This window comes from Hippocampus zosterae, chromosome 6 (genome assembly GCF_025434085.1).
Source record: "Hippocampus zosterae strain Florida chromosome 6, ASM2543408v3, whole genome shotgun sequence".
Taxonomy (NCBI): domain Eukaryota; kingdom Metazoa; phylum Chordata; class Actinopteri; order Syngnathiformes; family Syngnathidae; genus Hippocampus; species Hippocampus zosterae.
The window spans coordinates 19,242,280-19,270,184 of NC_067456.1; the positions used below are offsets into that span (position 1 = coordinate 19,242,280).

A 27,905-nucleotide genomic window follows, 5' to 3' on the forward strand; every position below is an offset into this window, starting at 1 on the left:
TACAGGCATTCTAAGGACAGCTTACGTAATGTAAATAAGGGTCCTTTCAAACTGGCGCATGTTTTGTATTGAGCCTAGCTACGCTAAGCGGGTCCTGACAACTGTCAAAACAGCATTGTCGTCCAGAAATGGTAGAGTGCTAAAGTTTCTTTACTACCGTCATGTCTTTATTTCATCTAAAGGCATGCTGCGCTGTCTGTGCGTTGTTGTTGTTAGCTCATTCTGCGAGTTGTCTTGCAAGGTCGTGTCGGTGTTTCATATACACAGAATAATATGTGAAGTTTATGGACCGCTTTCTAACGTGACTTGTAATCTACGAACAGAATGGCAATAGAGATGTGTAAAAACCGAAAATGAATTGCTTGAAAATGCACGCGTTTTTTTTTTTGTGGTTATAAACGACCAAATACACTCCTCGACACCTGTCTTTGCCTTTGTCTCTGCCAATGTTTACATGATGTTTGTATTTTATTCATTTTTCTTAGTCACTGGTGTATATGATGCAGTCCTCCAGCATGGGTTAATACAGTGCAACTGTCTAATTTAAGTGTTCTGCCAATGCACATTTGCATGCACAGACATGCACGATGCAATATGGGCCTCTTGCTCTGGGAATGTGTGGTGCCTTTTTCAAGGGCACATCAATACTACCCAAGAAACAGACGAGCATATCATATTGTTTGGATCATTCTGTAATCATATTCAATGTGTTTATTTGTCATATGCACAATAGAAGCTCAGCAGTCGCGGCAAGCAATACAATTCGAACTCAGCTTGTCTCTGTCTACTGTGAGAGTAGTAGGGCTTTGCAATATATTGGAAAAAAATCATTTCGATATTGGCCCGTGCAATACGCATAGTGCAAAGACATACGTTCAGTTTCATTTGGAATTATATGCTTTTATGTGACTTTGACCAATCAGATGCAACCATAAATGCTGTTCACCATCTAGTCGGTGAACAGTATCAAGTGGCATTACTAATACGAAACTACTTAAATATCCGTCCGTCCATCCATTATCTGAACCGCACAAGGGTCAAATTAAATGAATGTCCTGTTTTTGACTAATAAATTCAAAGACATTTAATCAATGTTTTTTAAATCAGATCAATCAATTCATTAAAAAAAATCAACAGCTTCATTATTTAAGAAAAATCCATACTTGTAGCTCTAAAATAGAATATTCATTCATTCATTCATTCATCTTCCGAGCCGCTTGATCCTCACTAGGGTCGCGGGGGGTGCTGGAGCCTATCCCAGCTGTCTTCGGGCAGTAGGCGGGGGACACCCTGAATCGGTTGCCAGCCAATCGCAGGGCACACAGAAACGAACAACCATTCGCACTCACACTCACACCTAGGGACAATTCAGAGTGTTCAATCAGCCTGCCACGCATGTTTTTGGAATGTGGGAGGAAACCGGAGCACCCGGAGAAAACCCACGCAGACCCGGGGAGAACATGCAAACTCCACACAGGGAGGCCGGAGCTGGAATCGAACCCGGTACCTCTGCACTGTGAAGCCGACGTGCTAACCACTGGACTACCGGGCCGCCCTAAAATTGAATATTTTATACCAAATCCAAGTGATTTCTATCAGTACTGGCCGATCACACTCATGAATGATTGGTATTGGCAGCTTATAACCCTCATCGGAACAACCTATAAGTCTGCGGTGTTGATGAAGTTGAAAATTTGGGTGCACCTAACTTGTGCCGGTGCACCAAAGAAAAAAAGTTGGGCGCACTTGCGCAAAAAGTTAGTCTAGATCACTGCTTGACTGTGACCTCCCATTTCATTTCGCTGCATATCTCCATAGCAAAGCTAAGATATTTCTTCTTAGTGACTTACTGTCTCTGTACAATTCTGCCCACGTGCAAGCAATCGAGTGATTGGGAAATAAACTTGATTTGAAAGCTATTTTTGCAAATGCGGCAATATAAATTACGCTGATCAAATAGTCGCCTCTTTGGTTCAACCCGTCGAACACATTGGATTATTTTTTTTACTCACAAATCCCTGCTGATCCTCAGGCCATCACACTGAAATAAGTGTTGATGTATGACACTAAAGCTATTGACCCTCTTGTGTTCATCTACCCCATAGTGTCCAGGTAAATGACTTTATGGAGGAAATGGGTGATAATGCAAACAGATAAGCCCTCTGGTACCCGTTGACCACAGACGGGACCTGCTAAATCAGGACCCTGTGACATGGTACTCCATCAATTCTTGCCTCAATGACACCCACAAGGCATTGAGGCCTTATCTGCCATGGCCCCTGCTTAGCATTCACGCTATTCACGCAAACAATGCCACCTCTTCCCGTTCAGTGGATCTGTGACTGACAGTGGGTGTTGGTGCACTTGTGTCCGACTTCAGCATCTATCTGACGCGGGACTGTTTATCCAGTCCAGATCTCCCCACCAAGACACAATAATGGGTGTGTGGCTTCCGAACCACTTCCCACGTTGTTTGTCTAACTGGACTTTAATAATGGACCTGCCTCTACTTTCTGCAACTTGGTTTCCTCCTCAGAACTATCTATGGTGGGAGGTCAGGGCAAAAAAACTGCTCAACAACAGGACAACCTCTGCAGAAGTGCTCCCTGGTTGATTTACATGCATTGAAAAAAAAAACATTCACCCAATTGGAACCAGATTTTTTCAACCGTATTAACACACCCTGACAATTCGATTAGAAGGCACATTTCTTTCCACATGTTTACACTGGATGCAAGAAAACATACCTGTTAAAAAATATCTAAATATATTGCAAAAATATGTCCATTATAAAAAATAAAAATGAAGCCGGTAAGCAAGCAATATGTTCAATCGTGCCCCTCGATACCCAACTGAAAATTAGTATTAATAATATTTTAAGTGAGCATTATTCAAAAGATATGAGCAAGAAGGAGCATCGGACATTTTATTTGTTATTATAAACCAGAATATCCTCTGTAGATTATTGTGCAAAAATAAATCCTCGTCACTCATGTGGTAGTAGTACCGAGCTGTAGAGTTACCGATATACTTTAAACCACTTGACTTGTACCAGCTAGCAAGCAATAAGTCACTAAGTCAGCGAAACCTATGCGGCCAAACAAATGAGAAGGAGCATTTGGGTGCAGATTGAACTGCATCCTGTCAATGGATTGTAAACTGCTACATCACAGAGTAATGTGAAATAGTGAAGAGAATGAACTTTTTCAGTATCCCACTTAATATGTGCATGTAAACATATGCAAATTGAGGCACAGACTCCAACACAGAGTCACATAAGACGGTTGATGAATAGAAGAATGACTAATATTTGGACGTGATAAGATACCGTGTTTTCCGCACTAAAGGCGCACCTAAAAGCCTTCCATTTTCCTAAAAGGTCACAGCTCGCCTTAAAATCTGATGCGCCTTGTGTATGGTCATTACGGTAATATTTCGACCACCCAAAATGGCTCCTTGCTCGAGACATGCTGATCACACAGAGTTCAAACTTAAGGCGAGTTTAACGCAGTTGAACACGGAAATAGCGGAGCGGCCAGAGAGTTCAACGTTAACAAGTCAATGTTAAAACTGTTGCTGTTGGTTAAGTGAACTGTGAACTGCTTTATTAAATAAGTTTTACTGACATCTGATCGTTCTGTTGGTTTTTCCTCGAGTGTAGCTCCATCTAGTGGATGCATTGTAGATTGCGCCTTATAATGCGGTGCGCCCAATGTATGAAAACAATTTACAAAATAGGCCATTCATTGAAGGTGCGCCTCCTAATCCAATGCACCTTTTAGTGTGGCAAATACGGTATGCAACTGTTGCTCCTGCATTTGGGTCAGTGTGTCAATTAGCTTTATTTTCCTTTCTAGTATTTTATATTCCATTCAGCATTGCATGAACGGGTCATTGGGGTTACATTGTAAAGCACTTTAAGTGCCAAAAAGGCCGAGACAGCTGTGGCTCATTTGCAGTCCATGAATTAAATGATATTAGGTCATTTTTTTCTCCTGTCTTTCCATTCAAAGGGCAATATATAATGCATTTTTTTCAATGTTTATACAATCCCGTGTCATTTGTTCATCATGTCGCTCAAATCTGTTTGATTGAACTGATATCAGAGCAGAGGATCTCGGAATTCAATGCCTTCATAATGGTGCCTGTGAAGTAGGGCCAGAATGAAGCTTCTCTATTAAGGCCCTGTGATCAGCATAGGCCTCCTGCCCGCAGTTATTTATGATTGGCAGACAAGGCTTCAGCTCAGGTGGGGAGCTGATAATGACGGTGATACCAGCACCAGAGTAAAAAAAAAAAAGGAATGTGGATAGAACCCCCGCATCACTTCTACCTCCAAAACCCCAAAACTTGAGTGCCTGGCCTGGCATCATAACGCGACCTCCTCATGTGAGGAGAATAAAGGGTGGGGCAGGCGCACAGATAGTGGCAATGTTTGATCTGAAGGTCGCCAGCCCCTTACTGGCGTTGAGAGATTCTTGGCAGATGAGGTAGGCTCTTATTTAATAACATGAAGGGGAAGCAGGCCTTTTTCTCATAATTAGGCCTAATTACACAGTAGGTGTGGACAGACAGCCCAAGAAGAGACAAACTGCCTTTATCCACAGACTTAGACTCAGATTACCCAGAGCTGTTTTATCTGTTCGAGGCAGCAGAAGCTTCGACCGTCCTCTACTGCCTTCTGCCCCTTTCTGACATGTTCTTATTAGGACATCTTGAATGAGAGAACCAGACAGAACTTACGAAATACATATTTATTATGTAAGTAAATTATTATTGAGCTGCGGAATGATGGAGATCAATAAAGTAATTTCTCGGCCTCTGCTTACAATTATAGCTGTAAAGTTGCTTTGTTTTAATCCACTGGGGTCTGGTGTTATTGCTCAGGGGTCTTGATGTATAGATCTGAGTGACATCCAGCTGCCTTTTTATTCACCTTTGGATAGCTCCCCGCCAGAGCTGTTTGTATTTGGGTTTGTGGGTGACTGGAGCTGGCGCCACAACAGGGTCATTGGTCAGCGATGCTCAGCAAATGGAAATGCTGCCGCTTGGTTAAACCCGGGAAAGTGGCCATTGTACTCATCTTATAAACATGCTGCAATTTAGTTGGGCAGCCCACAGCCACTGCACAGTGACACCAACATCGCTGTCCCCTGCTGTTGTGTTTATGTGAGCCGGAATTGCCAGTGGAAAGTTGAACCCGAACGCCCACCCACCCTATGTCTTCCGACTGTGAAAACAAGCTACTCTGGCCATGAATAACAGCGACACATGGCCCTTCTACAAGGGGGACAATGAGTAAAGCCTAATCCACCTGTTATCAGGGTGAGCCTCCTCCTGCCACGCACTCACATAGACGCGAGCTCGGAATGCAGATTTAACCACCCATTGGCTTAAGCCATAGACCCTCACAAAAACACTCGTTGCTTTTTTCTATTTTCCTCATACCACACAAAAACCAGTTTGTACAGTTGTTGACCGAGACGTTTCTTATCAGTTTTGCAGAAAGAATTTTGTCGGTGTCCACCCACTTGTTTTGTGCATAGCTCATTGTGCTAATTGTGAAAAACCTCTCAATTAGAAAATGCCCCCAAAGACCGATGTAAAACTCCATCTCTGCTCTATGGCAATTCCCCTTTCAAATGAAAATGGGTCTTCCACTACAAGATTTTTTTTTTTTGAGAAAACAAAAGGTTTCCAAGGATTTGTGTGTGTGTGTGTGCGTGTGTGTGTGTGTGTGTGTGTGTGTGTGTGTGTGTGTGTGTGTGTGTGTGTGTGTGTGTGTGTGTGTGTGTGTGTGTGTGTGTGTGTGTGTGTGTGTGTGTGTGTGTGTGTGTGCGCGCGCAAAACTTCTGAATAAGAATGTAATTTTGGAAGGCAACCCTTTTTCAATGAAGGAGCTGTTATACTCTAAGTAAGAACAGGGCTTTCCATTGCATTGACAAATTCAAAGCCCGCTTCTAGCAAGAACGAAATTTAAACAGAACCTGATCACTTCTTACATGTCAGACTCACCGTTTGTAACGGTACTCACGGAGATGCAGTGACGCATTGTCAGACAACAGTGTCAAGATCTGTTCTTTGTGCATTGAGACTTGTACCATTAGAGATGTATATATTGCATTTTAAAAATTATATTTTGGTCCACATTAGCCCTCTTATCTAATTATTGAAAGGTGCTTATGTGATCCCACAGCAATGTATCGTTTTCTGGCAGCTTACCTGCAGTCAGATGGGTTTCCTCAGCTGCCCAGCTAACAGACGACATAAAAGCCTCAACTCTTACATGTGCCTCTAGGAGTAAGAACCCAGAATCTGTTTACTGTAATTAAGCTGTCTCAGGTTGTGATTTATGACGTATCGGGTAAAAGAGGTGTCATCCTCTAGACTGGAAGGAGGAAGTCAACAAGAACGAGAATCTCTGCAGCAAATTGCCGCAGGGTTTGTAGCCAGTAAAAATAGGGAAAATACAGACAGGACATGAGCGTGTCTGGTTTGACAAAAAGATGTTATATTGTTGTTGCAGTCTTTTCTGAAAATGCTAGCGAGTGATCTATTTGCACCACACTGTACGGGTTGCTTCATAATATGAAATGTTTTCAACTGTTTTCAAGGGTACCGTCTTAACTGACCCATGTTGTATGCGCATTTTCTCTGTCTCGAATACTCGTTTCACTGGTACAGTACCTCACGATTGGGGGTCGATAGGCTGCTCTCAGCTGATTCGCCAAGTTGCCCGTCGAGTGATGAGCATGCGATGAAATGGGAGGAAATAGGGACTTTCTGTATAGGCTTGGTAAATTACTTCCACACGTGATTCCCCATTTGAGTGTGGAATGTGTTTACCATTCAACGCTCTGGGCCTAATTTACTAAAATCACAACTTCCTAAATTGCATTGTCACTCACACCAATAAATTATGCATGGTGTTGACAGAAAGTGTAGAAGAATTTTGGAATTTTTTTGGTTTGTTTCTGAGGTTAAAGAAATGTTTACATGAGTAGAAACGTTTTCCCCACCGCCTCTTATTTTGCCCGTGCCATGTCAGCACTCCTGTAGCATGCCGATTTGCAGCTGCCTTTCAGATGTGATATTTCATGAAGCAAAAGGACCACTTCATCAATTCAATTCAGATTTGATGACTCACATTGCTCGTGCTAAATCATCCAAAACATGCAGAATGCACCGAAATGTTGTGCATTTTGTAAATGCATTTCTGAGTGCGCCTTGTTAGCTTATACATCTATCTGCACCCATTTCTACACTTGCAAGCCTGAAGTCAATCACGCCAGTTGTTGTTCTATTCAAACCACTTCACAATAATTTAACCGCAATATTACTTTCCGTTTTGCTTTTGCCTTTTTCAGTGAGCATCAAGATTTGGCTTTGTTGTGACTTCGTGAACTGATGTCTCGGCCAGCCCCGTCCCCAGTCTACACCCTGAGGGGTGCCAGTGGAGCCTTCAACGCCCTCCACTTCAGTTGCCATGAAGGGGACACTCCCCTCCTCTTCTCTGGGTAACACAGTACAGTAAATTTGTGTCTGGGCTAAACATTTTTAACCTTTTCTTCTTTAAATTATCCACTGAGCTCGACTTTACTACATTTTCTCGGCATCAGGTATTATAATGTGCTGCTTAATTAGGCCATGTTGAAACTCTTGGTCAGCAATTATTAGATAACCCCAATAAATGAAACACAGGTCGGAATCAAAATGTATGGAACATAACTGAACATTCATTGAAAATGTGTTTGGCTGTGACATGAAGGTGTATTTTTTTCCCCTCCGTTTTTGCAGCTCAGGAAAGGGTGTCATTCATCTGTGGAATTTGAACAACAGAAGGGCAGAAAGAATTATAGAAGGTCATTCTGGGAGTTCAGTCATCTGGGTCAATACACTTCACTCAGCAGATACACTCATTAGGTCAGTATGCTGTTGTTGGTTCTGTGCTCCTGGTTCCCTTCTATTAATTGACTAAACATCTGTCCCTTTAATATTTTTTTTTTCTGGATGGACAAGTCAGGGACGGGACATGAGGGTCTGTCTATGGAATCTCAGTCAAGGTCGTAGTGAGCTAATGGACTCTCTGAGTACAGAAAGTGTTGGATTCTGTCAGTGCTCCTTGCTGGAGACTGGAGAGAAGACCTGTTTGCTCGCCTTTGCAGGACAACAAACCGAGGAGGTGAGAACTCATGATATTGAACTACGAGATCACCTTCTCAACATGTACAGATTGATTGGCGTAGAACTTTTACAAGATGAATTTGAAGCAAGTGATCAGCGTTTCATTTTTATTTTCAGGCATTTACATTGGCTACATCATATCCACAACTTAGAAAATAGCATTATTTGTATTTTGTCATTTAATTTTTAAAAAGTGCGTGTCTGCAAAAGCAATGGAACAGATACTTAAAACATGTGCTACTAAATAAGACTTAAACAAGAAGACACTATGTAATTTTTTTTCTCCAGAGTTTAAATGGTTCCACGGTCTTTGAAGTTGTCATCAAAATATACCCCAAGCAATGTTTCCTCTCAGTGGCGTGCGTGCGCAATCATGCACTGCTCTCACCCGCTCATCACACAACAAATGTATACAGTGCATTATCAAAAAGAAGAAAAAAATGAAACTTGACCTGTATGGTGCCCAGTGTGGGACAAATAAAGGATATCTTATTGGCATTTTTTAATTTTCGTATTCCCCACATAAAATGAAATTTAAAAGTTGACTTGGCGCATGTGGTTGACAGAGCATGAAAGAAGGAAAATAGTTAACGTGTGGGAGCATTTTTAACCCACTTGGTTCATTTTACCTAGTCTGGGTTTCTGTACGTGGCTTCTTAACAGTTTTGATGTACCTTATTAGCACAACATTACCCCTGCGGAGGGCTTGGTCTCTACTAATTATATGACTGCAATCAAGTTATGGCTTGTTTATATTATTACCATGGTGCCGCACACACAAATGTTACCCCTGCAACACTTGTTGCATAGGTGAAACAGGTCGAAAAACAGTTGAAATGTGTTTGACATGTCGCGGCGTTGTCCAGCATTCGTGCTGTCCGCTCATCATTTCACCATTCCAGCATAGCCGACCGGAGAAAATTGAAGCATATTACTTTGAAGGACACATGAGCTGTCAATGGCCAATGTGTGGTGCAAATTGCTAAGTTCTTGCAGCACCCCTCTGCCTCACATCATCAATGAATGAGCTGCAAATGAGCACACTTTGACTGGCTCAGTCCAGGGCTGCGGCTAGTCCTTTGGGGGTCGGTCCTGAACAAGGAGGTGGTTATTTGGTGATCCACAAATCTCCCCCCCCCCCCAACCAAAACCATCACTTTTATTTTCAGTAATGCAGACATCAATGGTTGTGTTAGCTATGGTCATTAGGGGTGTTCACACAGCACACATTTGCTCCGGCGCTGCACCGATGTATTTTGTTGCGATATATTTTGCACCGCAGCAAATTGTGTGGAGCGTTCACATGTACCAAGCCCCTGAGTGTGTCAGCACCGGCACAGCGTCGGTGCAGCCCCACTTGCGTTCACACGGCAGTTTCTGCAGCGGAGCAAAACGACAGAAAACAAATGAGCTGTCGTGTTGGTTCTTTTTAAAACGTACTGTATATACACAACTCAAGCGACTACTGGACAGGCACGTCCTTCTCCTTCTCGGTCTCCGTGCCTTCTGCTCGAGAGTGACCACCCCCGAAAACGTAAATCAACGATGACTTCAATGAAACTCAGAAAAGCAAACACGTAATGCGCCAAACAGAAAATCAAGAGAGGAAATCACAAAATAAATTATATGGGGGCCGGGGGGTTGTGAACACACAACAAAGGAACAAACTACACAAACAACTCCGAGACAGTCCAGTCTCCTACAAAAGGAAAGATGTTACCAGCCAAGTGTTGTGTCGTTATTAAACAAACACATGACGGAAGTCCGACAGAGCACGAAAGCAACGCATTCTCGCCGTACGTACTCTTCACAAGCATTTGCTCTGGAGCAAATTTAACCCAGTTGCGTTCATGCGTGCAAATTTACACCGGTGCTGCTTCGCAAACAAGCATTTGCTCCGGAGCAAATTTTTAAACCACCTCCAAGAGGTGGATCAAATTTGGTCCGGTGTAAGCTGTTTTCTAGGGCTACGCCGCAGCTAATTTGCACGTGTGAACGCTCTACTGGGGCAGCCCCGGCGTAGCACCGGACCGAATTTTGCCGTGTGAACACCCCTAATGTTTGTGCAGTGGCTCTGAGAAGTACTTCTCAACTTGACAATTGCTCATTTTTTACCCATTCGCAGGTCTCGCAAGTCTCTGCTTTTCATGTTGGTTACACCAACGACCACTAGCGTATTAGTATAGTCTTTACAGGCTATGCCTAAATTTGTAGACCTTAAGCCACATTTTTGAATCAATGTAATGGGACTTATCTGGGTAACAGAACACATCTGCCGTTACATGTTCCGCTACTTTACTCACATTACAAGGGAGGGTTCACACAAAAGTTGTACGCACTCTATACAGAATGTCTGGAAATGAAAGCTGAGATGTTGAGCTCTTGTATTATACTCATCTTTTGACCAAGCAAGAAATAAGAATTCCAATGAAAGGAAGTGGCCTCACTGCTCCAAGAATTTTGGAGCGCTTCGTTTTTGATCGACTTGTGCGAATTGACATTCACCGGCTCGATGAGATTGTGTGCTCGATAAAATCATTGTCTCTGGCCATTTGTTTGGTCATGTGTCATGCTCAACACCCGCTGGCCTGTAATGTCTGGTACTGGGCCACTGTCAAAGTGAGTCCAGGGCAGCCTGTTATTCAGGCATCAATTATTGCCTTCAGATTCATGTTACTTGCTCTGCTGTAGCGGAGCCACACTTGAAAGGGACAGAATAGTCACCTGATCCAACCCAATGTGCCTCTGCTAACCCCCATCTAGGCACCAGGGCGCCTTTGACTCCCCAGCACCTCAATAATACCATTGTCCCAATAGACACAGCCAGAAACGCACACACACATGCATCATCCCAGACCAAGAAGGAGCCCACTGTTGATTTTGCCATTTTGTCTCTCCACTCAATTACACAGCCATAACTGGTGCAGACAGATGCTTATCATGCTCAAATATGAAACCCATGATTAGAAGCAATGATATAAAGACACTTGCCAGGATGCAGCAGCATTGTTTTCCACAGCCATTGACAAAAATGTAGTTTAGTCGTGTCAAAGTGAAACCAACACAATGAAATAACTTATTTGTTATTGCTTGTAATGACTTTGGTTTCTCGCCTGCTGATTGCGGCTGAGAGAAATTAATAGCTGGAGTGTTTTATTTATGGTCTCGGCCATGAAACGCATGAACAGCAGATATCCTGGGGCACTGACATGTCCTTTAAGGCCCACTTTATTAGGTATTTATGTAAACATGCTGGACAGAAAAACTGATTGATGGCCTCAAGGGCTATTGGCTGTGAAGCCTAATGAGAATGGATATACGCAAATCTTCAACACCAGATAAAGTAGGAAGGACGTTTTGGAGCAATCAGAGTTGGCCTACATTGCCACAAGCTTCACTCGAGCTAGTTCGAATCAGTATCAGTATGTGCAGGAAAAGACCATTCGTGGCACGTCATACGCCAGCTTCCCCTGGATTTATTGTAGACAATGCGGTGGCTGGTCTCTGATGATTGATTGTGCCACACTGCTTGTTGCAGGTCCTGAAACCACAGTGACAGCTTCAGGTTGCATTCTTTTTTTTGGTGGGGGCTCGGTCAAATTAAGCGGTTTACAAGATCTTTAATGTACATACACACAGGTGTGTATAAATGAGTCTGACTCTGATGAAAAGATCAAGTCAAGTACAAATTTGTCAAATGTGCTGTATGTACAACATACAGCACAGATGAAATGTCTTCCCTCTCAACCAGACAACAAGACAACAAGAGCAGCAGGTGCCCGCGCCGCCATCAAAAGAACAGTTAACATAAAATGACAAAATAATACAATGTAATAATACTTTAATACAAAATAATACAAATGCACGCACACTATGAAGGTATGAAGTTTGTGACCCACTGACGAGAGCAAAATTGTCTCCAGCTGTAAAGGAAAAAGCATGTGAAAGTTTTTTCACCCACACTTAAAATATTGTTCTCAACAGCTTTCTGTGTTTCCCTGAAGACGGACTGCTCATTAATCAATGTTCCCATTTGGAAGGCCTTTATAAAATGCTTTAAAATGTGAATTTCTGTTTGTGACATGAGTTGAAATATCCCTTAGAGTTATGTATCATTTCACCAGAGCTGCGTTGTTTTTTTTTTTTTTTGCCCCCTCATTAATTATGATGTTTCAACTGTCTCCTGTTTTCTGCAGCTTAAGATTATTGAGCTATCCAGTAAGGCTCTGTTGTGCAGCCTGATACCAGACTCCAAATTGGGGATGGTCATGTGTGTCAAGCTGTGGCAGGTAAGCACCAAAGGTGTCCACATGTAACGTTTCAGCACACTGTGAAGCATAAATTACGTCTTTTGGTGTGTACTGTAAATGTCTTTTGATTTTGCAAAATGAGAACTTACTTCCATCAGGTGACAGGTTTTTTTTTTAATTTGATGTCTTTATATCTGCTCCTATTTTTACATGTTATCAGCAGACATTGTTTGCATTTTGTCCTCTTACTGTTCCGAATGTGAACCGAATGATGAGCTTCATCCAAGGTATATACCGAGCCATGTATTACATTTCGACATTGAGAAAAAAATATTGATGCCAATATACCTTTTCTTGTCTATTTATGTAAGTGCATATTGGATTCAGGAGGTTCAGCCTGTCAAACTTTGAGGTGTAGTCCATTCTACCTTTTTTCCTATTTCCACGCTAGAGCTTTTTTATGCTTACTCTCTGCTTCACTCTGATTGGTTAGCAGCCCATAACAAGGGGCACCAACAGGAAAGTCAACAAAAATGCGCACGCAAGACGTGGCACATAATTTAGAGCCCGACAGCTCGTTCTGGGCCATTTTTCCAAGCGTTTCTTCTCAACTTGCACAGTCCCAGCACTGTAATTAGGGTGTTTGGAATGGCTCGGGGTTCTCAGTCATATATCAGCCTGCAGCTGTGCATCCGATCTGATCGCAGCACGAGTTTGCTTTCTGTTTTGTAAATTAACGAGTCCCTGTAATTATTGTCATGGTTAATAATTGATGTGCTGAGTTTCGAACTTTGTAGGGAGTTGTTTTGAACATTGTGTTCCAATAAACAAAACCAGATATCCTCAATTAGATTTTTTTTAATTGTTGTTGTTTTGTTTTTTTCTCTCAGCAAACGGCATTTGTGTTCCAGTATGTTGAGTTATGATTATCAACTGCTAGTTGCTTCAATACGGAATGCCAGGAAGTATAATGATCACTTATATCACAACATTGTCGTCAAGGACATGGCACCATTTAACTTCAAAGCTGAAAGATTCTGGTTCATTTCAGGTTGTTGCTTTGAAAAAAAATGTGGTATACAGTATTTCTTCTTTCTGCTGTCCCAGACAAAGCCTGTGGAATGTGTGTGCTCATTTGCAACACTTTTTGAACTTCATCTTTGTTTCTGGCCCTTCATACTCTGGACACGTATGTTTGGAATGTGTTCGCTGACGCCGTACAAAAAAAACAAAAAATCAAAACAAACATCTGTAGCCCCCCCCCCTCTCACTCTCTCTCTCTTTCTCTCGCACACTCTCTCTCTCCTTCTCGCTCTCTCACAATAACTCTCTCTCTCTACCACATTCTCTTGCACGCTCTCTCTCTCGCACTCTCTCGCATTACCTCTCTCACACTCTCTTTCTCTCTTTCTCTGCTTTCTCTTCACCACACACACACTCTATGTGAATTAGTTCTCTTCTTAATTAACTCGCCACCAAATTGACTGATTGTGTATATTGCATCCGTCAAGCAGCTTGGGTACTATTCCTGTGTGGTCTTCCTCCAAACCATTGGTCCTTGATTCTCGAATGAAAGGCACACTTTAAAAGATTACCTTGGACCACTGGCCAACAGTCCAATCCTTCTTCTCCTTGGCCCCGTTGAAAGGCTTCCGCAGGCTCAGAAGTGGCTTGACCCAAGTAATCCGACAGTTGCAACCCATTTCCCGGATGCATCTGAAATTGGTGGGCTTTGAAGCGGTGACGCTTGACCCATTCAGCTCTTTCCGGATATCTGGCAGACTCTTGAATCTTCTCAGTTTGATAATAAGCTGAAGCCCACAGTCAGCGCTTTTGCTGGTGCATCTTCTCCTGTCGCATTTTTCCCCTCCTCGAAACTTTCCACGGATATGCTTGGACTAATCACTCTGAGCAGCCAGCCTCCTTAGCTATGAACTTTTGTGGCTTACCCATCCTACGGAGGGTATCACTGATGGTCTGAGAAAATTGAACCAAACTAGAGCAATGTAATGCCACCTATGGCACTCAGTTTAAAACATTGATGTGATGCCCTCCAACATTTGGGCGAATGTGTCCACCTTATTCTGATTTTTCAAATTACTGTTTTTATGCGTTTTTACGAGCTGGAAGCCCAAATTTTGCTACAATCTCTGAAAGTTATTTTTTAAATGGAATTATGGAAATAAATCAACTTTTCTATGATATTCATATTTCTGGGAAAGGGTCTGTACACCTGTAAACATTGTAGTATGCATGTCACACATACGCGCACTTCTCAGAGCGTATGCTCATGTTTTGTTCCTATATAGTTTGTTGGCAGTGTGGATTTGGATGCAGGAGGGAGTTAAGGTCCTCTCAACAGAGATGAATTGCCTTAAAAAAGCCAAGTAACGGGGGTTGAGGGACCCCATTTCAGTGAAGTGTCATTTTAAATGACAAGAAATGTTTTATTTATTGAAAATGACAGTGTCAGGTCAACAATACTCAATCGCACTGTAATTATTTGAATACTCATAATATTTGCACTCGCATGACACACATCTCATTGGAATTGATGTTCTGGTTCACCTACAGTATATTGTAGACCTCTGCAGTAAAAGATTCATGAAGGCTTACTTTGTACTATTTTAAGGTAACATGGAAATCGCGCATTGATCTGCCTTCTATGATCCTTCAAAAAGGACCTTCCCAGCCTCATTGTAAAACTCTCAGTCTCATCGTGAAGCTGACAGAACTTACTCTTTACCTCTGATTTGCTGTGAAGGGGAGAGCTTTGAAAAGTGTGGGAAGAAAGTCCCGGCACATGTGGGTTTGACTTTACTTGTGATGTAGGGCTCAGCTCGGCCCGGGGAACAGTAATGATGTATGATCTGCAAGGCTGTTGTTACGAACACAGGCTGGTGAGTAAAAGGAAATATTCCTATACTGATATCCATCACTCTCAGCTCATCACCTTGATGCCGCCTAGCCAGGAACAACATAGTGGACACGATCCCAAGGAAAGGGATTAGTTCCTTATGCTGGAACAGTGCTACGCTGGGCCTCTACCCGCCACAATAGTACACAGGCTGCTGATCATTTAGCTCTTGATGATTCCTGACAGTAACAGCAGCAGCAGCAGGATAAAATGACGTCCGGGCCTTACCTGACTGATGTGTAAATGTCATGTATCAAACATTTATTTCATGAACAATGGAGACCAGCATGCATTCATAGTTTGGAGATATGCATGACTTTCATCGGCATAGATCTTGTGTAGAAATACAGGTCATATGCAAAACGCGATGGAGGAATCATGCAAAAAAAAAAAAAAACAGGAAATGGGATTGCGTTGTATAAATCAGTCAATTATTCATCAGAATTAAGGATTAATTCGACTTAAAAGATGGGTATAAATCAGTCAATAAAATCTCTCTCAATTGCTTGATCAACAATACATGGTTATGCCTATTGTCTAGAACTCATTGTTGACGAATCACATCTTGGCAGATGGAGTGCACTATTTGTCTCTAATCATGCACTCTTCATTCAGTCTCACCTATTTTGTATCAGACATCATGACGTCACCAAGTTGAGCTACAGCGACACAGACATCCACTAGAGCATAACATCTCTGGGCAGTATTATCCTGCTCAATACAAAATCGATCAGAATGGGATTTCAAAACATTCTGAGAGTTTTAGCTTCTTCTTGTGACTTGTACATTAGACGGGATTTGTGACCACATTTGAGAGCACAATGGAGGGGGAGATTATTATTGCGGTCTGTGGATACAAGTATTAACAACTTTGTCCTCCATGGCTCTTTGTAAAATGGCTGGCACAACTGCTATGGTCTAGCAAGCGAAGACCCTGCCCTGTTTTTCCGGTCGCTGCATCAACAGGAACTAGCGCGGTCAAACTGTAGCAAATGAAGTGAGGCAGAACGCACGTAGTGGATTTAGTGTGCATATATCATAAGTGTGTGTGTTGTGATAAGTTGTATTGTCACAGTTGAAAATGTCCTGGAAAAATCCTGAAAAATGTTGAGATGCATTTTAACACCAAAACTAAATTTTACATTTAAATAAAAATGAATACAGATAAATTCATGACAATTCAAAACTTATACTGGTAAACAAACACGATGGAATTAATATAAGCTTTAAATGTGCCTCTCGCTACTGTAATGAAAGTCAAGAAATTGGGTCTATTCAAAAATACCCTCAAGACGTGTAGTGTTGTTTAATTAAAAGTTTCAAATTCAAAGTTTTTTCAATTTAACACGGCACCAAATGCAGTAGACTAGACTAGACACAAAAATGAAATGACGCCTGTTTTGCGTATGCCATATGCCAAGCACATGGACACCAATCTACCAAAAGGGCAATCTGAATTTACGTTTATTATTACAGAGTGTAAACTCCCCCACTGAGTTTCTACCCTGGGGTATTTTGATGAAACTACTTTATGTAGCAGACACTATGTTTGGACCTCAGGAAACCATTTTAAATTGTATAATGCAGTATGTATAACAATGAAAAAAATGATAACATACATCCATTAAAACAATCTATCCCACCAGTTTTTCCATTCGCATGTAGTATTTATGTCACAAGTCTTCTGTACTTTGTTTTTTTTTTTTTATTTTGGGCCTTGGGCTATCATCAAAACTGCAAAAGCCAAAGTCGTTGTTTTTTGTGCCAAAAATACCTAAATTAGTACCACACTTATGAAACACAGCGATGAAGTTATCACATACAAGCCTTAACTCCGTAATTGCCTACATTGGAAGCAGCAATATCAAATGCCTCGGAAGACGAACTTGGAGTTCCAAACCATCATTGTGCACAGGTGTAAAACCACCTTCCTCATTCATAAAAAAGTAGGAGTTCGGATACGAAGGTAATAATCCAACACCTGTTGTCACATAACTATCTGTGGGATGATGTTGAAATGAACAGGTAGAGAAAGAGAGGATCAGAGCGGAGCAGAACTAATCACTAACTTAGAACAAGCCCGAGTCAGCTCTGAGTGAACACGGAAGACTGATTTTAGACATTTCGTCTGTTGAAAGGGCACTACTGGCTCTTTGAAGACAATGTTGCTTGACCCTTTAATGCTTTTTCATTTTTAAAGACACCTATTCGGTGAAGCAATTAAGAATACCTTTATTAGTCTCGCAATGGAGAAATTCCAGATTCACAGCAGCAAAGTTATGAAAGGAAGAAGTAGAACAACAATTCCTGTAAAAAAAAATATTTCATATTTTCCTAGCTCTGGTCAGTATTATTCAAGCAGCAGCATTTTGGACCAGTTAATTGAAAAAAAAGTCTAAAACCCTTTAGAGACTTGCTGGATCAGCATGTTAATGGAATGACCGCTATTAATTGTTAATCCCACTTTAAGGTCATAAAAGTACGGGATGGTTTTTCAGCATGAGGTAGTAGCAAGGATTTATCTTTCACCTTTCGCAAGTTTATGAAAAAATGATGTTCTTGGCATTGGATTCGGTGTGGGAGTTGAAGGACACTTTCGCATCCAATGTCAGGCCAAGGCTCCTTCAAGGAGCCAAAGATAATATTCACTGTTTTAAATTTTATTAGCAAAAAGTCATCCTTTTTTTTCTCTCTCTCTCTCCCTGGGAGTTCCGCTGCATGTCATTAATGTTCGGCAACATAATTATATATTTCAATATATTAAATAGATTGTAAACCATCAATACAATTAGCAACCTACTCCGGTTAATTTACACACAGCGGAAAGCTAAATGTATTTTGCCAATGTATTCCTATTATCAATCAGATTATGTATTTTTGGTTGTATTGAAGTAAATTTGATTATTGGTCTAACAAATGAATAATAGTGATAAATGGCTGAAGTATAATTGATCATCGGTACTCCAAGAGATGGATGGATTTGTATCCATGGGTACTACATGGAGACAAACATTTCGAGATGAATTGAACGAACAAAAGCAAATGATAAAGGAGCACACTTATTCAGTGGGGCATCATTTAGTTTGTCCGATAAAAGTTGCAGCAGCGTGATGTCATCGGCCAGCGCTTGCCTTCTAAACCGGAGGCTGACTGATTTGCGCTTGCTAGCCAACAGCCAATCAGATGATCCCCATTTAGCATACTGCAATCGATGGCCCATTCATTCAGATCAACAACACAATGATTCTTAATTGATCACAATTCTAAATGCTGACTTTTACTTAGGATTGTTCCTTGTGTATTTTGAATATTTTGGATTTGATGGAACCATGACTGTTAACGGTCTCACAATATCTTCACCGCCATCTTCTGTGCTGATTTGGTGTGATGTTCTCCCCAACACTGAACATTACAGAACATTTGAAAATAAATCACCATTTTATTTAAATTTAAATGTAAAATGTTATCCCGAGTTTCCTTGTTATAATTTGTGTGCACAATGTTGTGCACAATGTCCCATGTCGTCATTCTTCTTGCCATTCATACTGTCCACACATTCTTTGATGCATTTGCTCGTCCTTGCTCAGCATCGCAATAGGCACGCAGCTCAAAGTTGCGTGTCCTGTTTCCCTATGTTCATATCTGTGGTGCAAACGCTGCAGAGGTGCTTACCATTTGGTTTTGACATTATTGTATTGAGACAGACATGTGAAAGTTGCTCTTTTGCCTCTGTCATGGACGGAGAAATTCTGTTGTGTAGGTGGTTATTATGTTAATTAGCCCTACTGTTGGGAAACAGAGGGGCGGAAGTGCAGAATGGCTCCCTCACAGACAGATTTTTAGAACACACACTTTTCTATATGTGTGCTTCACTTTGATTTGGACACTAGCTGGCGAAAGCCCGAAAGACAGATCCTACGTGCAATGATCAGCTTCGAAGATAAGTCGCTTTTTACGCAATCCTGTCAACTACATAACTAAGGAATAAACCAACGAGCCAACACTCATCAATTCAAACAATTCATGCTTGGCACTTGGAAGAACTAATAAAGGGATCTCCAAATCATTTCTCAGTTGCTCAAAACAATGACACATTCTGCAAAGGCTCAGTTGTAGAAGTCCAATGTAACTTTGTTTTGCGTCTCGCACTAGTCAGCACCCATCCATCTTTCCAGCTGTTGTGCAGTGATGAATCATCTCCCATAGCCTCAGCCCCATTCCAGCAGAGAGCCCTCATGTAGAAAAGCCTGTGCAGGATATAATGAATTAGGTGTCTACCCAGGGTTCCCTGACCTCTGACCCATAAGATCGTCAATCAAGGAGGTCCTACGTTTAAGTGAAATGGTGGGCCCCAAGCCTGGAACGCTTAGCCCAGACCCTGGTGGCAAGCAGGGGCCACTGATTTTCACTTGTTTTTATTTGTTTTCTTAATCCCTTCGTGTTCATCCTGGTTGATGTGTTTGGAGGGAATACACGACTCTGTCTATAATTTGTTTAAAGGTTGAAGAAGAGAAATACATTGTGTTTAAGTGAGAGGAGGATTTGAAGATGGATGAAAATATCTTCCCCTTCTGGCTCATATGGAAAAAATTTGCTGCTCCGGGCCCGTGTTTGTGCTGCAAAGGAGTCGTACAATATGTCTCATATAGAGAGATGTAAAAATGTGTTTTTTGTGAGCTCTTTGTTTTGGTATTTTGGCAAAATAGGTTCTCAGTGAAACACTTGAAGTTGTACCTTCCTCCTTCTCTATCTCCGATTATTCCCCTTCCACTCCCTCATGTCCGCCCCCATAAGATAGATATGAAACTCTGCTTTCTATCAGCTCACCTGTATATTCTCTTTCACTGAAGTAATTTACAAGCTCCGTGCATTGGCAACGTTGCACCAGCCCCTGCCTGTCTCAGCCGACACACACTGTTAGTTTGTAAAAATAGGGAGGAGGCACTGAGAGGTTATCACTGACTGCCCAGGACATAGGGACAGCACTTCATCATCCTTTCAAGCTTTGTCCTAGTATGTGCCTCGTGGTTAGTTAGTGATAACTTGTAGGTTAAAATTAATATGTACTCATTCCTAATTGGCCAATAAACAAAATGTTTCAAGAAAAAAAGAACAGTATGTTTGAGAATTTAAAAAAAATTGTTAGTCAATAACACGGTCTAGGTCTCAGTAATATTTATGAGGAGTAAAGTGAGGAGTGGTGTAATGGAGTGGTGTTAAGACAGAACAGCAGCCTGATGAATGGCGCCCACGGCGACTCTGCGGGTGTCAGCAGAAGCTTCCAGGAAGATAACCTCTGCTCTGCTCAGCTTCCAGTGTCGCGTAGTGGTTGAGGCCATTTTTGGCAAGAAGGTTCTTTTAAGGCTGAATCCTCAATGACTTTCTCTCTCTCTGTGTTATCATCCTCTCTCACCTTCAGCCACAATCAGGCCGTGGACCCCTCTTGCTGGCCGGGTATGAGGACGGATCACTGTTGTTATGGGACATAACCCAGAGGTCCATATTGAGTAAAACCAAAGTCCACCTTGAGCCTGTCATGTGCCTGACCTTCGACCCAGAAAGTCTGAGGGGTATATCGGCTTCGTCGGAGAATAAGCTCTTCTCCTGGATCTTGGATGGACAGAATAACCTGCTGGTAAGCGGTGGCCAAGATAATCGGAAGTTCAGAGTTATCAGTTGTAATATTTCTTTTTGTTATTGTTCCCATATTGGTTCTCATAAAGGCACTAGAAGATGACTTATGTCAATCATTCTTAATACATCCATATTCTACAGCGATTATCGTCAGTAGGGTTGTGGGTTAGCTGTATCCTCTCCCATCTGACTTCGGGACAGAGGGATGTAGACCCTGGACCAATTGACAACGAGTCACATATGATTCTGAATCCTTTGATACATTTTAATGATTAGTTATTACAGGATATAATATAAAGCTGATGAAAAAAAGTGGAACTCAGTTTGTGTGAGGCCAGGAGCCACCCACATAAACTCAAATAGTCACTCTATAGGCATGCAACATATTATTTGAGGGCCACCCAATCTAAAAGCATAACCGGATTTAAAAAAAAAAGATCACTTTGCAATAATAAGAAATTCCTCTTTGGTCTACAGTATCGCATTTAAAAGGTAATGTCAACCTGAAGGGATACTGTACATTTTTTCATGGTGATGTCTTTCTTTCCAGCAGTTCAAATTTGCAAAGTCTCAACAATCATTGTGGCAGTCCATGCAGTCTAATGGCAAATTTTGTATGCCCATGCCTGTACATTTTGTCTTGATTTTGGTCTTTCTTCTTGTGTAACATTCATTTGCTACTGTAAACAATCACCAGGAATACGCTCCCTTGGGTGTACTAAGTTTTCTGGAAGTCTACGTAAATATCCTTTTTATGTGCATACCAAGAGTTATTTTTTGCCCAAAACACTGCAAGATGTTGCTCTACAATCTGGGATTCTTTGTATTTGAGTCCTTTTCAGGCATCACTTCCGTGAATAGTGGACACGCCCACTCGATCGAAAATTTTGCCATGAAAGTTCAACAAATTACAGAGGTGTATTTTTCTGCATCTCGGCAAGTTTCCCAGCTAAACTAATGAATTACTATCAATCAAGCCATATGTGATAATTTGGCCAGCATCCATTTAAATAAAATCTTTATCTTGAAAAAATACACCCTTACCGTGATTTCACACCGCCGCAAACATTTTTCACGAACGCGGAACCATCACTTGAGCTCATAATTTATTTTACATAACCGTCAACACCGCAGAGACCTAACGCCTCATGAGAAGCCGTATATTCTCTCAATTTCACGAGCAAAAGGGAATGCTTCCATTTTAAAGCCAGCCCCCATGAATCAGAGGAACCTGAAGCTGATCGAATACACCCCGAATGAGTGCAGGGTGTTTTTTTTCCCAGGGCTTTTCACCAATTTGCAACCCCTTGTTTTGTTTTGTTTTTTTCCCCACCCTTAAAATATGTCTGTAAATATTCTATTGTGGATTTTATTTGCTATATACCGACGGAGAAAGAATGATCAGGTTGTTTATTTTTGCTTGAGCAATAAAATATTGATTCAGTATGTAATCCAGGATGAAGATGACAGGAAAAAAGCACACGGAGAGCAAAAGCATCCACCAGGGGCTTTTAAATAACCTCTAAGTGCAGCTCAGTGTGAAGTCCAGACAGCAACGCTCAGTTCCTCCCACAGAAGTATTTTTGTGTGGCAGTAGTTGGAGGGTGGGCAGCCCGGGAACTGCTGGGTGGCGCACCCGGGCCTCAGGTCCTGACGGACGACCCCTGAGAGGTAATAAAAATATCAAAACCTTGGAGGCCCCTTAACCAAACAAAAAACACATCTGCAGTAAAGGGAACAGTAGACTCAGTGGGAAGCTGCAATAAAGGTTGACGAGGCTGTAAGTGCCACAGTATCTCAACTCCCCATGAATTACGACTTCAACATGGCCTCTGTTGTGGAGTTGGGCTGGCAGGGCGGATAGATGTTCCTCGTGAAATGAAGAGAAAACTTAATGAGACAAAACACAGCGCCGTTATGATTTAGTGAAGCTGAAAGTTTCTTCTTTTTTTTTCCTTTAAGAAGTAACCTTATCAGGCCAGAAAAAGACAGATATCTTCAGGAATTGAGGTTAATGCGATGCACATGGCGCTCAACTGCCTTTATCTGCTGTATGACCTGCCCGCTCCGTGCTTGTACTAATGAAGCATCATCTGCGGCTGTTTTTTATTTTGTATTTTTTTTTAACTGTCCATGTGAGCTTACGTTTGTTGAACTACTCGATGCAGGTGTGGATTTCAGGATTTACAAGCTGTTAAGTTGGATGGACATATATTGAGGCGGTCACTCAAATGCGCTGACAGAGCAGTGAGAGGCTCCTCCTGGAGGGATGACATCGAAAAAGGTTGCCAGCTCAATGCAAATAACCGGAAGCAATGGGGGGAAGATTAGCAGCATAAATCAAGTATGACTGTAACAGTAAGCATTCTTTTGAACGCTTAGTGGAGGAAGGCAGCCCATGCCCTCGTTGTCACGTAAATGTAAAAATATTGCGCTTCTATATTTAATTGAGATTTTGTCTAATAACTGAATAATTTCCCACGCCACAGCTGTTGTAATCTCTTGCAGCACAATGTGTAGTTGGGAGTCACGGTCGAGCGTCCTGTGTGAAATTGAAGTTCATTTCCCTGACAATGGATCGGGGGAGGCCTGTCATAAAAAATTACAGGTCTTATTGAGAAGCATTCTATCTTTTTTTTTTTTCTGAATGGAACCGCTCAGCTCTTTGACACGTCCATCTCTTGTCAGCCGGAGCCAAGCTCTGACAGGCAAGGTGACAAAAGGCTGTAATCTCCTCCTTCGTGAGCGTGATTCAGGGCCAGGGTGTGTCAGAAATGCCTGTGAAAAGCCTTCCAGTCGATAGGCTCGAGTGAGTGAGCGATGATGACATGTTTCAGTGGATCGGCATGAACGGCAAGACCGAAGCAAAGATGAGGGAGGAAAGTGGAGCAAGGTTCGCGGGATGGTTGCCAACCGGACGCTCCTGAATATTTCTTATGTCCCTGAGATGCTACAGAGAGATCATGAAGTGTGAGTTTATGTTGGATGTTTTAGTGCTTAAGGAATGTCTCCGAGCGTGGCCGCAGAGCAGAACTGGAAGCCCCAAAACAAGCGAGGGAGCCAACATTTCAGCTGCATGCAGAAAGTCGGCGAGACGAGGGTGCTTATAACAATGATGAAGTCCAAACTTTCTCTCAGCAATGACACTAGAAGTCAAAAGAAAGAAAACTTGGACTAAAGAAGCAATTGTTGGCCGAAGCGTTGTCTTTCTTAATGCAGCTAACACATCATACCTTGATATATTAAGTGGAGCAGTAATCGATTTTTGTATTTGTGTCTGGATCAAATATGCTTTATTCAAGTAGAAGTTGGGATCTAGTGAGCTCTTTTGATGAGCTGCACGGTTAAGAGAACAACCGCCACATTCTTTCGGGATAAATGTTATGCTAATTGTTCAAATTTCTATTTTGCAATGACGACAGCACATTGATTCAAACTGCACTGGAAATCCAGTGAACCTGAAACCAACTCGGCTACTTTTTGACTCTTGTGTCTGCTCAACAGAAATCTCGGATGATTTGGGGTGACTCTCCTCTGCCAAATAGTGTTCGATTCCTCCGTCGTATATTTGCCTTAACCTTTGTTATGCTGTTAAAAAAAGAACAACAAAAAAATCTTGAACGCAGCTGTAAATTGATTCGCCATTCACACTGAAAATGACATTGAATTAAAGGCCATTAGTGCATCATTAATATTTACTGCTTACAATTGACCCTTTAATAAAGTAAATGTCCTTTCGCGACGCAAATTTTGGGATGGAAAACAAACACAAACAGACACTTTAACCCATCATTATCAGGCCTCTAATTCAAACCAGATGGAGAGAGGTTGTGGCATACCAACTTCTTGAGGTAATAACAAAGCTCCAAACAATCTGTCACCCCAAAGTTTTCTCTGCATCAGTGTGACTTGGCTTGTTTGGTCTAAGCAGCCACACACTGACACTGTTGGTACCAGCGATGATGGCTTGATTAATATCAAAAAAGAATATAATATTATATATATATATATAATATAATAAGAAGAAGAAAAAAAAGGAAAATCCCCCTTATGAGCAAAGCGTGCTCTTTCTGATCAATGACATTCCTCTCTGCTCTCTTTCACTTGCATTCCTCTTTATCCGCTTGGGCAGTGAGTACCTGGCTTATATCTTCCACATGCAGCTTGTGTATAGTTCCAGCCCGGAACAGGAGCAGATAAATTCGGCAACATATCTTGCTATGCAAGCCCATTAGTCTCCTTAGACACAACCCATGAAGTCAATTTTACGCTGTCCAGTTGGATTTCAGACCCCCCCCCCCCCGATCCAGATGTGTGCGCCGCATGGAGCGATCCTGCCACGATCCCCAGCTAGCAGGAAGAGCACGTTTCTCTTCCAAGGAATGCCCACCTCCAAAAGGTCCTTCAGATTGGTCTCATTTATTATAGGATGTCAGCGTGGTGCCCCTTTAGCCAGACGTCTTGAAACACCGTCACACGTGGAGGGGAAAAAAAAAAAACGCTGTGGCTAATCTTTAGCAGGCAAACGTTGCAACAAAATGTGTATTAATCAGAGCTCTTCTTTTGCTGACCAGACCTTTCAGTGCAAATATAATTCATCAGAGGCGCTTAAAGCAACAACTCGTCTGCAAACAAGCTTTTCACCGAGAAGGCTTCTCTCTTGCTTGTGACAAGGGAAACTCAAACCCAGGCCTTGTTTCCAGTGTGCTCCCCCCCCCCTCTTACTCCAAACCAAATAGAGCGACGCGGAGAGATTTGGTCATGGCCCTCATGCTGTAATGTTTTATGCCTGATGATTGAGACTCAGGAGTTTACAGGCCATGATCAGCAGAAATGTGGACCTCTGTCATCAGAACACCTGATAATCTCCCTGTCATTATTTGTGTTGGTTATAGTTGGCTGGAAATGGTGTCATAAATTTATTACTTACCTACAACCTATTTACAAAAGAATAAGTATATCTTTTTCCTAATGTTTTAATTGATCGTATGCATCTTTTTTTCCCTTTTCCGTGGCAAGACAAGTATGCGTCTTGAGGAGTGTTGTCACAATCCCAACATTTTGACTTTGACACTGTACCCCTGCATAGAGTACCTTTGTTGGTACTGACATTATACCACAATTATTAAAAGGATATTTTTGATCCCAAAAATATATTTTAGAGCAATTCAAGAAATTTTCTTTATATCTGTCCAGTACTGTACAATGTCTTGAGTCTTAGGGCAGTATAAAACCTCATTGAATATTATTGTGAACATGCCACCCACTAGACTGGATGATGCCTACCCATTGAATTATGGTCTGTATATGAAGTGTATTTTGATTAATATTAGAGGAAAATTTGACAACCAGTTGACAAAAACCTCCCAGAGTTCGACATTAACAATGGCTCGGGGCCACTTCATGACTGTGGGACCAACCAAAGTAATCCAACCTATACAAATAAATAGGATGAGAGAAACATGTTCTTGCTTTTTTAAAAATATGTATTCATTTTGGTTCAATATTTCTGAGTTTTATCCACTTCAAAGGATCAATCATTGGGCTTTTTAACGCACTATGTACTTTAAAATGTGTGGTCAACAGGTTAAATTCTTCCACAAGCAATGGCTTGAACCAGCTGAAAATGTCAAATGTTAAATATTCAGTTCGATTTTATGCTGTAAAAGAAGTAACCACACACGAGTAATATTTTCTGCACCGTGTAAATTCCCCAATATAAATATGCTGAATATAAAGTAATCATTGTAACTTATTGCATTATAACATGAATAAACAGTGGACTCACACTATTGACGGACCAGATAGGGACCAGACCGACCTGCAATCATCCTATAATTGACAGCCATTCTAACAACACACGAAAATCTTGAAGAAACACTGCATGTTTCCACGAAAAACGGGGTTTGACCCCACCCTATTTATATATATATCACTCTTTTCAATGACTAATAATTGCATGCAGTGTTTTCAGAGAGTTTTATTTAATGTTATAGCAAAAAAAAATAAAACATTAAAGAGCTCATCCTGTCTTCTATGAGAAAGCAGTTCTTAAAGATGTTTTTTTTTAATGTTGCGGTACAGATAATGGATGCATGGATAAATCATTGAAGAGAAAAAAAAATCACAGAAAAAAGGTTTACAAAATACTAATAGATGGAAACAAGCACACATTTATTTTCCAGTTTTCTCATATTTATGAAATTATTTTTATATTGAAAAAACTTGAGATTGATTTATTTCTTCTCCTTCCTCCTTGTAGCTACGAGACTGCGTGACTCTAACCAACCCTGGTGTTTCCCAGCTGAGTATCAGAGGAGATGGTAAACTGTTAGCATCCGCAGGCTGGGACCACCGGGTACGGGTATTTGGCTGGAAGAAACTGCGACCTCTTGCAGTGTTGCAGTACCACCGTGACATGGTGCTGAGCGTTGCATTCTCTGACCACAAGGACCCCAGGCAAAGACTTCTGGCTGCTGGATCCAAAGACCAACGCATCAGCCTCTGGTCAATATATAATGAGGTACCTGACACTGGCTGACCCTCCGTAATGCTAATGCTAATGCTCAGTGGAAGGGGTGAATGCAGGAGAGGGTTCCGCAGGCACCCTGCCTCCCCCAAGGACCACAAAATAGCTCACCAGTGATGGACATTGTGACTTCTGAAGGATGTTCAAGAAGTACTTATTTCAAAATGTAAATACTCGCAGATAGCAATAAAGTGTTGCACATTGATATTGATCTGTTTATTAAATCATTGTTCGATTGTCAGAAATCGTGGAATTGGATACACAAATGGTATTCATGAATTAATTATCATAGCATATAGATACAATTTGAGAAAAGTTAGCAGTGTTTATCAACTGGTAGCCCTCCACATTAGCCAGCACGCAAAAAATAGCTCTGTTTCAAAAAGTTTGG

General features: G+C 41.6%; 1 protein-coding gene across 2 annotated transcripts; it reads left to right on the plus strand.

Moving 5' to 3' along the window:
* On the plus strand, positions 1-27,716 carry gnb1l (guanine nucleotide binding protein (G protein), beta polypeptide 1-like). 2 transcript variants are annotated; one of them, XM_052067038.1, is made up of 7 exons: positions 1-131; positions 7,368-7,517; positions 7,798-7,923; positions 8,020-8,182; positions 12,381-12,473; positions 20,771-20,986; positions 27,248-27,716. In XM_052067038.1, the coding sequence occupies exons 2-7, from the start codon at positions 7,408-7,410 to the stop codon at positions 27,524-27,526; spliced, it is 987 nt and encodes a 328-aa protein (XP_051922998.1). In that variant the 5' UTR covers positions 1-131; positions 7,368-7,407; the 3' UTR covers positions 27,527-27,716. The 2 variants fall into 2 exon arrangements, with proteins under 2 accessions (XP_051922998.1, XP_051922999.1); XM_052067039.1 differs by having other exon boundaries at positions 44-241.
* Positions 27,717-27,905: the final 189 nt, after the last annotated feature.